The sequence below is a fragment of the Gossypium hirsutum genome, chromosome D11 (genome assembly GCF_007990345.1).
Source record: "Gossypium hirsutum isolate 1008001.06 chromosome D11, Gossypium_hirsutum_v2.1, whole genome shotgun sequence".
In the NCBI taxonomy this organism is placed as follows: Eukaryota; Viridiplantae; Streptophyta; class Magnoliopsida; order Malvales; family Malvaceae; genus Gossypium; species Gossypium hirsutum.
The window spans coordinates 64,558,141-64,574,164 of NC_053447.1; the positions used below are offsets into that span (position 1 = coordinate 64,558,141).

The 16,024-nt window shown below is 33.6% G+C and overlaps 2 protein-coding genes and 1 long non-coding RNA gene across 6 annotated transcripts; 2 read left to right on the forward strand and 1 right to left on the reverse strand.

The window, feature by feature from the left end:
* Nucleotides 1-2,241: 2,241 nt before the first annotated feature.
* LOC107929723 (probable disease resistance protein At4g27220) lies at nt 2,242-5,881 on the forward strand. Of its 2 annotated transcripts, XM_041104841.1 has the most exons (3): nt 2,242-2,388; nt 3,073-5,306; nt 5,582-5,739. In XM_041104841.1, exons 2-3 carry the CDS (start codon nt 3,091-3,093, stop codon nt 5,592-5,594), a joined length of 2,229 nt encoding a protein of 742 aa, XP_040960775.1. In that variant the 5' UTR covers nt 2,242-2,388; nt 3,073-3,090; the 3' UTR covers nt 5,595-5,739. The 2 variants fall into 2 exon arrangements, with proteins under 2 accessions (XP_040960775.1, XP_016716720.2); XM_016861231.2 differs by having other exon boundaries at nt 3,073-5,881.
* Nucleotides 5,882-7,116: 1,235 nt separating this feature from the next.
* On the forward strand, nt 7,117-9,563 carry LOC107929700 (disease resistance protein At4g27190). Of its 3 annotated transcripts, XM_016861209.2 has the most exons (4): nt 7,171-7,318; nt 7,461-7,519; nt 7,688-7,787; nt 8,087-9,563. In XM_016861209.2, exons 3-4 carry the CDS (start codon nt 7,762-7,764, stop codon nt 9,504-9,506), a joined length of 1,446 nt encoding a protein of 481 aa, XP_016716698.2. In that variant the 5' UTR covers nt 7,171-7,318; nt 7,461-7,519; nt 7,688-7,761; the 3' UTR covers nt 9,507-9,563. The 3 variants fall into 3 exon arrangements, with proteins under 3 accessions (XP_016716696.2, XP_016716698.2, XP_016716697.2); XM_016861207.2 differs by lacking the exon at nt 7,461-7,519 and having other exon boundaries at nt 7,117-7,318; XM_016861208.2 differs by lacking the exon at nt 7,171-7,318 and having other exon boundaries at nt 7,336-7,519.
* Nucleotides 9,564-10,525: 962 nt separating this feature from the next.
* On the reverse strand, nt 10,526-13,266 carry LOC107925558 (uncharacterized). Its single transcript, XR_001692025.2, has 3 exons — nt 12,862-13,266; nt 12,692-12,793; nt 10,526-11,101 (listed from the first exon to the last, which is right to left on the reverse strand). It is a non-coding gene; the product is annotated as an uncharacterized lncRNA (long non-coding RNA).
* Nucleotides 13,267-16,024: the final 2,758 nt, after the last annotated feature.

Below are 16,024 nucleotides of genomic sequence, written 5' to 3' on the forward strand. Positions count from 1 at the left end.
CTTTTATTTTTTATTCTTTAAATTGAATATTTACAAGAATACATACCAACACTTTTAATTCTTTGATTTCTATTCATATATATTTATATCATCCATATTTATTCATACATTCAAAGTTGGGAAAGCAATTGTGATTTTGTGAGTTTGGAGTCTTAATTTAATCCCAACAAAACCTTAACAAATCATCAGCAAATGAGATTCAGCTACAATCGATTGGATGATCAAAGAATAAAAATTGTTTCTATAGTTATACATCGTATCGTGAAGATTCGAGAATCCTAAAGGAATAATTGATAAGGGATTAGATTGGAAAGGGATTAATAGAGGATATGGGTAACATGGAAGCAAACTTTGACAACTGTCAGACTATACTAAGAACATTAGTTGATAATTGATTGTTAGAAAAGGAAATGGAAGAGTGAAAATGCATGATTTTGTAATAGATATGGCTAAACTAATCACCAATGAGTTATATGAATCATGAATTAACATTGCAACTTTAACCTATGTATAATTTAGCTCCAACATTTATATTTTTTTATTAACTAAAATGATACAATAAATCAAAAACAATCAAAACTTAAATTAATTAAAATTAACTTTGTTGATATGGTAATGCAACGAGAAGACATGAGGAAGGACATGGTTTTGATTATGGAGGTTGGTTCACCCAGTCGGGACAGAGAGCCAAATACTACAGAGAGTGAGAATGAAGAGATGTGCAAACAAAGTGTTGAGGGAAACTTTTTTCATTGTTCTTAGAAATATTTATTGACGGGGTCCTATGCAAAGTGGGGTTAACGTGCTAAATTTGTCATCTAGCCATCATTACGGAACGTGTGGGGAGAATTTCTTCAATGGGACGAAAATGTTTGTGATGGGATAGATCTTGTCATTCATTCTAATACGTCAATACAGATTAGTTTAACCCACATGAGATTTGGTGACGAACAATATCACGTTTTTAATAGAAGGTCAAGGGTCGAAGTAATGAGTGATTTTTGTTTGTCCATATGGTTAGAACGAGACATGAAACTTGAGGTATCTTTCTGATTGGTAGCTGACGGATCCTAGTTTGAGTAAGGGTATACAAACTCAATTTTTTTAAAAGATATAAATTAGTTCAGTTAAACAAGTTAATTATAAAAATTAATTCAAAAAAATTTATTAACATTATTTTCCAAGATTTTTTTTCTTTTTGGAAGGTACTTAAATGATCTAAATCACAACTTATTTTTTACAAGCCATTAAAACATTTGATAAATGCTGAAAAAATTATTTTACTACAACCTATATTTACTACAATCACTTGTTCAATTAATTTAATTAGTTTTCATGACCATAAATTTACACAAATGTTAGAGTCATTTTTCCATAAAGAAATCTTTTAAACTAATCGTAAATAGTGTTATCTTAAATTTTAAAGGGGATTCACTTATATTAATGTAAAATTTAAGTAATATTACATTTTTTGTAAATTATTATACGTTCAATAGTTTAATAATTTAACCATCATATTTCATGCTTCGTTTATATAGATCATTCATATCAAATTTGACATAAATTAAAAAAATTATAACTATTTATTTTATGTAAAAAAAATTCAACCGTTAAATATATATTAATATAGACAATATTTTAGATCGATATGATATAAATATCAAATCAATTTAAAGAAGTACATGACAAATGTAAATATGTTAATAAATTTGACGAAAATATTAATAATATAAAAAATTAAAAATATAAATTTATTTAAATTTAATATTAATGTAGATGCATCTTCCTTAACATTAAATCCTATTTAAAAAGTTATTAAGAGAAGGGTGAGGGTCCATCACTTGAGTTGACCCATCTTGACCCAATTATTAGTCAAATAGGACAAAAGGGAAGTGTGCTGATAAAAGGGTGTGGGTCCTGCTTTCTTTCACCAAATAAAAGCATTTCATTTTTATTTTAAAAACAATGTTAAATTCGTATTTGTATTATTTATAAATTTAGAATTTTATTTTTATATTTTTAAGAATTTAATTATTCATTTATCATAAGAAAAGGGATGTGAAAACACTAAAAAAGTGATTGGACCCAAGCTTACCTGTACTTAGAGTTTCATAGCAGCCATCCTTGACTAAGTTTTTTTAGTTTAAAATTAAATCTATTTATTGTTAAAATTTTAAAAAATATCAATATTTATATTTATTCTTAACTTTGGGTTAGTAATAAATAACTTCAATTATTCAAAATCTTAAAACGAAAACTGAACTCCACCACTTTGCCATCATATTTTCAGCAACCAACCAACTTGTTTTGCTGCTTTTCCTCGTTTGTGGTGCTTTGCTCTTTTTTTCCCGCTCCGGTTATCGTCTTCGAATAAGTTAGCCAAAAAAGGTATTTATTGATTTCTACATTTTTATATTGTTTTTTCAAGTCTCATAAACTGCAACAAACTAGGTTCCTTTTCATGCTTGCAATGACATACATTGCTTTTTGCTCCCACTTCGAGGGTGAATGTATTTTTTCATATTTTAGGAAGATCACATCTGCATATCTTATATTTGAATATGTGTGGATTATAGAAAAAAGCAAGACTCTTTAGCATAGGTCACTGAGATGCTGATACAAATTGTTTATGATTTGTGTTCTAGCTTGTTACAACTTACAACTACAGTAAATGTGCTTCCAAGATCCCATTAGGCACATTTTACTGTAGAAGAGTAAAACAGAAGGACTATCCTAGCACTGGAATTGAGATTAGGAGGTGAAACACGGAGCTTAATAACAGCATGTTAACATACCATGAAAAACGGCACTGAAACCACAAACGCTGCTATTGCATTGAAAAATCAAATAATCACATAATGGAATTCCTCATGCATGGTAATTTATGTTCTATTAATTTCATTTCATCATTCGTGAGGGGAAATTTCTTGAATACATCTTTATAACTTCTAAAAGATCTTGTGGAATCTGTTCAGAAAATGACGTTATTTTTTAGCCATGTTTAGATACATACAGCTGACTTTGCATTATTATTACTATTATTTGGTTTCTAACATATTACATGTTATGCAGTACTCTTAACTGACAGCCATGGACTTTGTTCTGAATAAGATTCATAAACAACTGGACAATCACAGAAGCCTTGACCAGCATCAGAATGACTTGAAAAGGAAAGTAATGGAATTGAATGGTGTGAAGGAAGATACAGATTCTAGAATCAACGCAGAGCTGCAGCCAAGAAAGAAACTCAAGACGGAAGTCCAGATATGGTTGGAAAATGTCGAAAGAATCAATGTCGAAGTTCAAAACCTTAATGAACAAATCGGTGAAAGCATTACTCTTACACGTGGATTTCATGCAGAGGATGTGTTAAAGAGGACAAGAGAAGTTGAGGAACTTATTCAACAAGGCAAATTTGAGGAAGGCTTGGTGGTTGACCATCCTCAATGGATTGGACAGGTTTTGTCGACTACAACTTTATCTGGTGAAAGTGCAAAGGCCTGTTTGGAAGAGATTTGGCAGTGTTTGACGGATGATGAGGTTGGAAAGATTGGAGTTTGGGGGATGGGTGGTGTGGGGAAAACAAGCATCATGAAGCTTATAAACAATCAACTCTTAAAAGAGACGGGGAAATTCCATTTTGTAATTTGGATCACTGTATCCAAGGACAAGAGTATTTCTAAGCTACAGAAAGACATGGCAAGTAAGATTGGAATAAGCTTTTGTGGTGATGAAGATGAAATAACAAGGGCAGGGATGCTGTTTGAAACACTGTCTCGGAAGAGTAGGCTTGTGATGATCTTGGACGATATATGGGAAGAGGTTTCCCTTGAGAAGGTTGGAATTCCTGAACCATCTACCGGGAGTAAATTAGTCTTGACAACGAGATCATTTGATGTGTGTCGAAAAATGAGTTGTAGAGCAATTAAAGTGAAGCCTTTGGTGGAAAAAGAGTCGTGGAAGTTGTTCTCGGAGAAGGTGGGTCGGGATATTCTAAATATTCCAGGGGTGGAACCAATTGCAAAAAAGATTGCTAAGCGTTGTGCGGGTTTGCCCTTGGGAGTAATTACTGTAGCTTCTTGTATGAAGGGCATTGATGACCTTTCTGAATGGAGGAACGCACTAAAGGAATTAAGTGAACACAAACAAAGTGTTAATGGATTGGAAGATGAGGCGTTCCAGCAGCTGCGATTTAGTTATGATCGTTTGAAGGATCCAAAACTTCAACATTGTTTCCTCAGTTGTGCTTTATATCCTGAAGATTGGAGAATTGAAGAGAGAGATCTTGTTCAAATATGGATTGCAGAAGGGCTTGTGGAAGAAATGGATAGCAGGCAGGCAGAGTTTGACAGGGGTCATGCAATAATGAATAAACTCTTGAGCAATTGTTTGTTAGAAGTTTTTCAAGGAAGCGACAATGACAGATCAATAAGGATGCATGATCTTGTAAGGGACATGGCATTACATATCACAAGTGCAAAACCTCGATTTTTGGTAAAAGCTGACATGGGATTAAGGGAGCCACCGAAGGTGCAAGAATGGAGTGAGGATTTGGAGAAGGTTTCATTGATGTGGAATGGGGAGTTAGAAGTTCTGTATCCCTTGGAAATGTCACCACCAAAGTGTCCGATGCTCACAACATTGTTGCTGCCTGGTTGTGGTATAAAGAGTATTCCCGAAGGTTTCTTCAACCATATGGATGGACTCAAGATTCTTAAGCTTTCTCTTAATCCTATCAAGAGTCTCCCAAATTCCATATCAAATTTGAAGAATCTCACTGCATTATTGCTTGCTTACTGTGATCATTTAGAGTATGTGCCATCGTTGTCAAAGCTTCGAGTTTTAAAAGAGTTGGATCTTCGAGGAACAAAAATCAAGGAAGTCCCTCATGGGATGCAAAACTTGTCCAGCCTGAAGTGCCTAGATCTAAAACATTCGATCGTACTTGAGATCCCGAATGGAATATTGTCCAAACTTTCTTGCCTTCAAATTTTGAATGTTAGTGAAACATTGGTAAGTGGAAAGGAGGTTGGTAAGTTGAAGAAATTGGAAATGGTTGAAGGGAGGTTTTACGACTTCCAAGACTTGAGCATGTATCTCCAAGCTTTTCATGGTCGAGAAGAACCTCCTAAATATATCATCCATATGGGTAAAAGACCATTTCCTGCGGCCATTTTAACAACAAAAGGCATTGAATTAGGGGATTCCAATATCTTCAACCAGATTATGCTTCCACGTGACATTGAGGAATTGTATGCTGGTAACTGCACTTTCTGTTGTCACGCAAACTACCCACTTTTCTCCAGGTTTGTCCTAACCTCACTTGGCACCTTTTCCTCTCTTACTTACTTTGAAATAAGGGAAGTGAAAAATATGAAAAAGTTGTTCTCTCCAAACTGCGTGCCGCTAAATTTACAAGTGCTTAAGATTTCATTATGTGTCCAATTGGAGGAAATAATAGCATTAGATTTTGAATCGGACGAAAGAGGAATGCCTACCATGGAATTTAGCCTTCTAAAATTAAAGAAACTTGTATTGGAATGGCTACCTGAATTGAAGAGTATTTGCAATGTTGATGCAGTGGTGGTTTGTGAATCTCTTAAATGGATTGACGTAAGAGATTGTCCGAAACTAAAAAGAATGCCTCTTAAACTTCCCCAACTCCGACCATTTTCACCTCTTAAACTTCGTATTTATGTAAAGCCAAAGGAGTGGTGGGAATCAGCGGAATGGGATGATCCTGATGCCAAGTCTCTTTTGAAGCGCTTCGTGAATTTTGTAATCTGGTAACTTCTTTTGTAGAGTGAATGCAATTCCCAAGTGTTGTATTTATTTCAATCAAACCTACTTCCTTTTTAATAATGAAATATTTTTATTTGTACTGTGCTTTGTTATGTATTCATAATCTCTTGCTTTTCCATTCTCTACTTTTTGCTTCGGAAAAGTTTATGTCAACATGACATACAATTAGTAAGGTTTAGAAAGTTTTAAACTTTTTTTTCTTATTTTTTGCACTCAATTCAGTATTTGAACTTTCAAAACACATCAAAACAAAGCTTTTAAACTTTTCAAAATAACAATTAGATCCATGCCCCTTTTTTTTTCAATGCATCAAAGAGTCTCTTTCATCATTAACTTTAATAGTTGACCATTAAAGTTAATTATTCTTAATTTTTTCAGTTAAAGCCACCACATGTTACAATTATAGTGTGACATGTGACAAAAAACTATAAAAAATAAAAATAATTAAATTTTAATAAAAATAAAAAAATATAAAATGCATAAAAAGGACTTTTTAAACATTAACTTTAGTCGTTCACCGTTAAAATTAACGATCCCTGTTTTTTTTTCAATTAAAGTCATCATGTGTCGCAACACAGCATGACATGTGGTGAAAAATGATAAAAATAAAAATCTTATAGAAAAATTATAAATTGCTTCTTTGTTACGATAATTTTTATAATCTTTATGACTGTATAGAATTTTATAATTTTTTTCTTCTTTTACGATTTTTATAAAATTTTATAATTTTTTTACAATTCTTATATTTTTTTTCTAGTTTTTTAATAAAATTTAAATATTTTTATATTTTTATTAAAATTTAAATTTTTAATATTTTTATCACATGTCACGTCATAGTTGTGACATATGATGATTGTTAAAATTAGTGGTTAAAATATTTTTTTAATACATTTTCACAATTCAAATATCCAATTGAGTATAAAAAAATAAAATTTTAATTAATTTTTTAAAAAAAAAGTTTGAGCGCACCCAATTGAGTGAGAAGAAAACAATGGCTTAATTTAAAAAAAAATTCAAGGGCTTTCTATACTATTAAACCATTTTTATTATCATCAAAAGATAGGATTGTAATAAATTATTTCAACAGATTAGCATGCAACAAATGTAACTTTTTAGCAATGAAGGTGCGATTGATCTGAGTTGAATCGGGCTGAGTTAATTGAGTTTAAAACCTTAATTTTCAACATTGGATTGAGTTTTATTTTTATAATCCGAATGAAAGTTGAATTACTGGAATTTATTTGATTAGGCTTAATTTCAATTTGGAAATTGAAGAGAACAAAAATAGCTGACCGTTGACTCTGCAAGTGCCCAAAGCTGTACACTCTTACACTCTGCTTTATTAGTATTATGTCTTTTATGGAAACAAAGTTGCTTCTTCGTTTCATTTCTGAATCTTCCATGGCACCTTCCCTCTTCCAACTTGGTCTTTCCTCCAGCTTTCCTTCTTCCCAAAATTATTAATCATTTTCATGTTTTGCGTTTTTGTTCCTTCACTGGCAAACAGAAGTATCAGGTAACTTTAATTTCTAATTCTCTGTTTCTTTTGATTTTTACAAATCCTGAGAAAATTTTTGCTTGTTCTTGAAATATTTCTATGCTTTTGCTTCCTATCTTTTCTGATTTGGGTTTAGTTTTCTGGTTTCTTCATGATTAAGATGCACAAATTTGATCAAGCAAGTACCATAAGCCAGGATTAAAAGCTGGAAAAACCCATGTAATCTCTTAAGCCTACATTTAGGTGGTGAATTTAAGTCTATAAAATGTGCAATTAAACTGAAGTTGCTGGAAATCTATTGAAAGAGGTTCTTAAGGGGGTTTTTGATTTTTTAAATGTCTGTTTCTATCTTGAAATTTATTGTTTAAACTCCATTTCTTTTTGCAGGTATCCGGATATCATTTCAAGAAACGGGCCTATTTCTATAGTTCTATCCAAAATCAGTGTCTCATTTTCTTGAGATGGGTTCAGCAATAAAACATTTCATGTACGTAGAAGTTTTTATTTCAATGTGAACAGTTATGGATTTCTGAATAGAGTTCTTTTTGTTCTTTTTACTTATGGTTTTGCAGTATTTGGCCTTTGGTTTATGAGCAGTACTTTCCAAGTTACATTATTCAAAATTATTTTTAAGCTATCAGTAATAAGAAAATGAAAATTTTGTTCCCAAAACTGAAGTATTATAAATAATACTAAATTCCTTAGCAATGACCAATTCTTTTACCAAAATTAAAATATATGCTTAGATGTCAATTCTTATGCTTGTATGGTATTGGTGTTGTGCAGGGAGTTAGTTGAACAAGCAGGGACTGTTTTTGAAGTTGCAAATACTATACGGGGTTTAATTGAAAACCACTGGGAATTCCCTAAAGGCATTGATCAGAATGTAAATAATCTGAAGAGAAAGAGAGATCAACTAAATGGTCAGAAAGAAGACATTGAATCAAGAATCAAATCAGAGCTGCGCCCGAGAAAGAAAGTCAAGAAAGAAGTTGATCTGTGGATTGAAAATGTCAAAAGGATAAATGGGGAAATTCCTAATCTCGAATCTAAAGTTAGAGGTAGCAGCTTTTTCTCTCGTGGATTTCTTGTTAAGAATGTTCGTAAGAAGGAAGAAGAAGTTGAAGAATTGCTTGAAAAGGGTAGATTTTCTGATGATTTGGTTGTCAACGATCTTTCGTGGATTGGTCAGGTGTTGCCAACACCGAGCTTAGTCGTTGAAACAGTAAAACGTAAAAAGAATGAGATTATGCAACACTTCAGGAATGATGAGGTTCAAAAGATTGGAGTTTATGGAATGCCAGGAGTTGGGAAAACAAGTGCCGTCACGCTTGTCAACAATGAACTCTTAAAAGGTGAAATCGAGTTCAAGATCATAGTATGGGTCACTGTAGGGAGGAAATGTAGTGTTATTGAACTGCAGAATAAGATTGCAAAGGCAATGAATGTCAGTATTTCCGAAGATGAAGACGAGACTTTAAGAGCAGGGATGTTGTCTGAAATTTTGAGTGAAAAGGGTAGATTTGTTTTAATATTGGATGATGTATGGGAGAGATTTTCCTTCGAAAAAGTTGGAATTCCTGAGTCTTCTAAGGGTAAATTAGTGTTGACATCTCGTTCATTGGATGTATGTCGACGAATGGATTGTCAAGTCGTAAAAATGGAGCCACTTTCGAATGAAGATGCATGGACATTGTTCTCGGACAAGGTTGGTCAAAACCTAATGACTTCTGCAGATTTACTACCGATTGCAAAATCTATCGTTGAGCGTTGTGCTGGTTTACCGTTGGTGATAGTTATAGTTGCCAGTAGCATGAGAGGTGAAGACAACCTTCCAATATGGAGGAATGCGCTTGCAGAATTGAACCGAAAGATATCGAGTACTATCGATGTTAAAGACAAGGTGTACCAACAATTGAGACTCAGCTACGATCGATTGAAAGATCGAAGCACCCAAAATTGTTTCCTTGCTTGTGCATCGTATCGTCAAGACTTGGGAATTCTAAAGCAACAGTTGATAAGAGATTGGGTTGGAAAGGGATTAATAGAGGAAATGGGTAGCTTGGAAGCAAACATGGACAAGGGAGAAGCTATACTAAGAACACTAGTAGAGAATTGGTTGTTAGAAAATGTAGGAAATGAAAGAGTAAGAATGCATGATCTTGTAACAGATATGGCTAAACTTATCACTCAAGACTTGTATTAACATTGCAACTCTCTAACACTTTTATTTTAGATGAATTAAAATGGTACAGTCAGTTCACAATTCAGGATTGTTTCCCAAAATATGTTTTCTTTGTGAAAGTACTTTGTTTCTAATTTTAAACAGAAACTTTTCAAACTCTAAATCACTACCAATTTCTTTTAGGCTCTAAATTACTTTTGCTACAATTACTAGTTGAATTGAGAATCTAAATCATGATTTTATATTTTTAAAATATTTATCATAAACTTTAAATCCTATTTATAAATCATTAAGAAACCAAAAGGTTAAACCGTGTGGGACCTTTCCTCATCTTTTTTCATAGCAGCCTTATTTGACCAACTAAAAAGCATCTCATTTCAGTTTAAAAACTTGAATTAGAGGTGTATTGGATTAGAGGTGTAATGGAATAGAGGTGTAATAGCAAATCAACTGTTTGGTTGAATGTAATGGAATAGAGGCGTAATAGTAAAACTGTGTTTGGTTGAATGTAATAGAGGTGTAATAGCATAATGGAGAAAACTAAAATGACCAGAATACCCTTAGCATAAATTTGTTTTGGTAAATGATTATTGTTATTGTTATTTAAATTTTAATAAGATTATTTATTATCAAAAATAAATAATTTAATCATATTTAAACATAATTATTATTAAATATATTAAATATATTATAATTAAAATATATAATTTAATAAAATTCTTAATAATTAATATTCTTATATGAATTTACTCAAATCATAATATATGATACTATAAAAGATAATTTGAAATGATTAATATTAAATATATTTTAATTAAAATATATGATTTAATAAAATTTAAAATAATTATAACTAATAAATTATCTTATATGAATTTGTATAATTTAAAATAATTATTATTACATATAATTTAATAAGATATAATTTCATAAAATTATTGATAATAAATTTTCTTATATGAATTTATATAATTTAAAATAATTTATATAATAAATCTATTGTATAACTTTCTCAAAGAGGTTCTTTCATCGTCGGGCATGGGTGTTGAAACCAAATACTTTAAGAAAAATGAATACTCTGACAGGGGTATAAAAAAGGGATACTTCAAGCAAAATGAAGAGTCGGAGAAACATAGCTCTGTATATTCTCTCAGTTGCTATATTTTTTGGTTTTCTTACCTTATTCTCTGAATTTTCTTCCTCAATGAGGTTCTTTCTTATTTTTTGATTTTAGCTTTGCCCCTATGGCATGAACCTTGTGATGAATTAAAAAATTAAAGAAATATATAAAAATGGGTAAAATTACAATGAATCATTACTCCAAAGTTATAAACTAGTTATTCTAATATGATATTAAAATGCCAAGAGTGCAAAACAAATAATTTTCCAAGGATACCAAATCAGAAGGGACTTAAAAGGCCAACTAGACAGAGAAATTCAAGCAGATGCATCGCCGTATTTCATCATTGATATGTTGCATTTTGGATCATAATTCAAATTCAACTACAAATTATAGGTTAATGGGTTTGAAGCAGCACCAACAATTGTAGCCATGGGATTCGACAAATTGGGAGCAGCAAGAATTGCAGTAGTGGTGTTTGATGGAACTGTAGTTCCTACATTCAAACAAGTTTAGTCAGTTAAGTATCTAGCATTTCAATATGATTCAACAAGCATACAATTCAATGTTATAAGAGGTAAAAGCATAACATTTGCCACTCTAAGTCATGTCAATTGCCGGAAGGTAAATGAGCAGAACTGCTAAAAGCTGGTGACCTTTAAAGCCATTATCAAGCCCAAAAGAACAGCAAAATAAAATAATTCGTTGTACATATCAGATATAGATTTTAAACATCCGACCCCAGCCTCTCTCAAAACCTTCCCTCTTCTATCTCGATGAGGAAATTACACAAAAAAGGGAATGGAAAAAAGAAACAACGTAAAATCCTAACAGCTATAATTCCTTAAAAGTTACACCAAGGAGTATAACTGCACCGCATCACATGATCAACCAGCACCGTTTCTATTGAAGTTAATATATTGAAAACGGAAATATAACTACACTGCACCACACGATCACCCAGCATCATTTCTCTTGAAGTTAATACAATACTGTTTTCAACAAAGTTATAAGCTAGTTAGGGGTCACCACTTCTAAACGCATAATAGTAGCATAGGAGATACATGTTTATGTTTGACCCGTTCTAAGCCAACACCCTTGACTTTGAAAATTGGAGAATCTCTATGGTTCCTTTTCCTTTTCAATGCCTGGCCCTTTGGCTAACTTGAGCTTTTCTCTTTATCGTTTACCATTCTAATACATTTTATATTTCTTTTCTCTTAATACTCATATTTGGTTTGCCATTTCCAAGATTCACGACGGTAGTTATACAAAGATGAATAGGCATATTCCTGGACATATATGACAGTTTTAAGTAAAATTGCTTTGCTATTTATAGATCAATGATTTAGGCTTGATTTATAAATTACTCGGGCGCATGCACATCTCATAATCCTTCGTATTCACCAGTGTGCATCAAAGACCATCTAATAAGATAAATCCCAGAATCAGCCATATGACCTCACCTAAGAATGAAGAGCTCGATCAGACAAACAAAACCTACGGAGCATTTTAATTGCTCTCATTTCCCGTATCACTTACATGAATAACAATAGTTTTGGTTAATTTCATTTCCAAGTCAAATTACATCAGATGTTCACTAGAAAGAATCAGAAGAGTAAATTTGTTAATCACATCAAAGCAGTGCTTGAATATTCATACACAGATGACCACATAATTCTCTAAAAAGGACTTCTTGAAAGCTTCTATTGCAATCTCGCTAATGACCAAAGCAAATAGATAAGACTTTAATTAAAACAAAGACAACAACCTAAAGTAGCAAAGGAAACTAAAAAACTATTGGAAACAACCACACGATTATTGAGGCAATGAGGTCTAATTTTTCTACAGAATCATATGCCTATTTCATGCATAAATGACTGCATAAGTCTACGCAAAGGATATCTTTAGTTTCAAGTTCAATACTGCTAATGACCAATGTATATGAACAAGTCAACACCATAATTAAACAAGATGACAAAATGAGATACTCCATCCATTCGTGGCCCAATGAAGTTGCTAAAAAAAATAGAATACCATTGAAAAAATCACAGGCATATATTTTTACTCAAGCAAAAGCTTGTACCATGATGCTGCCTTGGATCATAAATCACCATCTGAGATGTATCTGGACGAAGGACTTTAAGAGAAGCAGTCGGAACACCTGATGGTGCTGATGTACTCTTATCTACACAAATGAAAACAAAAATTAGCCCAATGAGTATTAATAGTAACCTGGAACAAGAAACGGTGTACCTGTCATTGCAGATCCATTAGAGAGAGCTGACTTATCCACCTTCTTACCAATGTTTTTAGAGAGCCACTGAAGAGAATATCAATGAGTTCAAAAATTAGCAAATGCAATTTCAATGATTCAAACATAGAGGTACAGAAGCAATTTTAAGAGTTATACTTACATTTTTCAAAGGAAAAAGAAATTACACATAAACAAGTCCCAAATTTTTTCATATCTATTGCTGAGACATGAGCAACAAATTTGCGGTTTTATGAAAGAACAATAAAGCATGTTCAAGCTTAAAGCATCTAAAAAGTAGGTGTTAATCATGTTATCCGGACAGGTTTCAATAATCTAGGGCAAGAAAAGATCATAACATTTCATTTTGACTCGAGGTTCCAAAGGCAGATGTGCATCTGGTACAATCAGAAACTCTAAAAGGAGCCAAATTATGCATCGGCCTTTGCAATGACATTACAATGACCATAACAAACACCAAGGTTATGACTAAAATAAAAGAATAACAGCCCTAGTTGCTGATACGTTATAGAAAAAGTTGGAAATGCTACATGGTTATCTTGACATGGAAATTTCCGACCTCATTACATCACTGAACTTCAAAATTTCCCATCAGTTGTAAACATAGCATATTACTTTTATTTACGACATACTTCTCAAATACATCAGATCAACCTAAATAGTCATCAATTGTATAACACTCACTGCCACCCTCAAGATATTGATAGATATCTCTACAACTATCTTTATCATGGAAGATTAAGAAGAAGGCCCTTGTTGCAAGACCAAGTACCAAATAAGGCTACACAGCTATGGCTCATTCTTCTGTGGACTTATTTGGCTAAGATACTTGCTAGAGGAACTTCATTCTTCTTCTTAGGTTTGCACCTACACGATGTGTGTGTATGTGTTTATCTTTGTCCCCTTCTAAAATTTTCAATACTACTCAAAACTGCTACCAAGCATAAAGCCTCCATTCTTTTGGCTACTAGCTTCAACATAGATGCCAAAATGCTGCTTGCAAAAACAGGCATAAACCAAAATCAGGTAATCATCAAAATCCCCACCTAAAGAGCAAATCACCATTCACAGACCAGGGCGGCACCAAACATACAACTAATACAGTTTTCTTAATACTATTAACCCTACATCCAATTTTTAAGAAGTCTTACTAACAAATATTTCTACCTTCTTGCACACAAATAGTTATTAGTCCTAAGCCAATGTTTAATGAATGTCCTAGTCAGACCCTCCTGCAGTCATAATCAAAAGTTGTACTGCTTAACCATCCTCTCTATTACCAAAAATTACTACTCTCAGAGGGTATCACCAAACATAGTTCCTGTTCTAACTAATAGTCTGCATTATGTCACAAGTTTTCTCCCTCAAGATTTCTAAGATTAACCCAGTTAAATATGCAAACCAACAACCTTAGTAATTTTCCTTCTCATGCAACTGATTTCTCTTTTCTATTTTCTGATTGAAATGCTCCATTTATGAGAAGTGTGAAATCGAAAGAAAGAGAAGAAAGAGGGGCTGCTGCTGGTTACTGTTTTGGCTGCTGCTGCTGCTGCTAGAATTTCCAATTTTGTGAATATATTGAAGAGAAAAAGAGAGGGTTTTGGTGTGCGGAGCAGATAGTGTTGGGAGGAAATGGGGAAGGCAAATTTGATGCCGAGACGAGAAGAAACGATGACGACAGATTAATCAACGGAATCAGTGGGAAATGGGAGGAGAAAATGATTAGGACGGAAGAGGAGAGGGTCGGGTAGGGAGGGAGGGTAAAACAGAGAGATGGGGAGGGAGGCCGGGCGTAATGGCTAATACAACGATTTGGGAACGGATTGTAAAACACGGGAATTTGGGGATTAGGGGCGTAATGTAATACGCGCGTAATGGCTAATACAACGAACCAAACGCCGGATTAGGGGCGTAATGTAATACGCGCGTAATCGGGGCGTAATGGATTGGGTAATACGGCGAACCAAACACGCTGTAAATCATATTTTATCAATTATATTTGTATCTGGAAGCGGTGGAAAAGGGGTAATTTACCTAAAAAAACTGTTTTTTTTTTAATTTATCGAAATGGGCCGATTTTTTAATTATTTACCGGAATGATCCATTTTCCAGGAAATAGCGTCCACGTCAGCGCGATGTCAGGGTACGTGTTAGGACATCTCGTCCATGTCAGTGCGACCTGCTGACGTGGACACGATGTCCTGCCACGTAGCGCGTTCCCAGGGACGCGATTTTGACGTTGATTTCACGTTTGGGTTTTATGGCTTTTAGGGTTTAGGGTGTAGGCTTTTTAAGGTTTAAAGGTCCCGGAATAAATTATTTCGAGTTGACGTTTCTGGACAAATAGTATAAAATCGCGCCCTCGAGGATGCTAATTGGGAAGAAATTGTGAAATCGTGCCCTCGTGGACGCGATTTCGCTACAGTTGGTCATGTAAGAAATAATTTTTTTGACGTTTCTGAGCAAATAGTATAAAATCGCGCCCTCGTGGATGCTAATTGAGAAGAAATTGTGAAATCGTGCCCTCGTGGACGCGATTTCACTACAGTTGGTCATGTAATAAATATTTTTTTTTGACGTTTCTGAACAAATAGTATAAAATCGCGCCCTCGTGGACGCGATTTTGCTACAGTAGCAAGTTTGGGCTGAGGCTATAAATTAGACAGAAAATGTTCTTAGAATGCATAAGTCATAGCAGAAACATTTTAGAGAGACTAAGAAAGTAAGAGTTTCAAAATGAGTGAACGTATTAGTGCTGTTATTTACTATGATGGTGAGGTTTGCCACACCGAAATGGTGTTGTTTTTTTGTCGGAGAATACGGTGCGACTGTCATTTAACCAGAACATAGATTTGACAGAACTTCGTAAAAGAATTAGGCATAAAATCTTTGAAACGACGCCAATGAAAGTTCTGTCAATCACGTATCGATTTTGTTCTTGTGTTGATCCAGTGACATATGACTCGTTCGACATAAAAGGTGCTCGTAGCTTGGAGGCAATGGTGCAGACTCATCTTGCTAGCGGAGCAACTTATATTGAGTTATATGTACAATTTACGTCGCCAACTGATGTACTTCCGTCCGGTGTTCGAGATGTATACACGAACCCTGGCCGACACTCGATTAACGGGTTACAAAATACGG

What these genes read in the sequence shown, in the direction of transcription:
- LOC107929723 (XM_016861231.2), top strand. Translation starts at nt 3,091, where the DNA reads ATGGACTTTGTTCTGAATAAGATTCATAAACAACTGGACAATCACAGA.
- LOC107929700 (XM_016861207.2), top strand. Translation starts at nt 7,762, where the DNA reads ATGGGTTCAGCAATAAAACATTTCAT. An exon ending in TCAGCAATAAAACATTTCAT is followed by an intron (nt 7,788 to 8,086) that starts GTACGTAGAAGT and finishes GGTGTTGTGCAG; the next exon opens with GGAGTTAGTTGAACAAGCAG.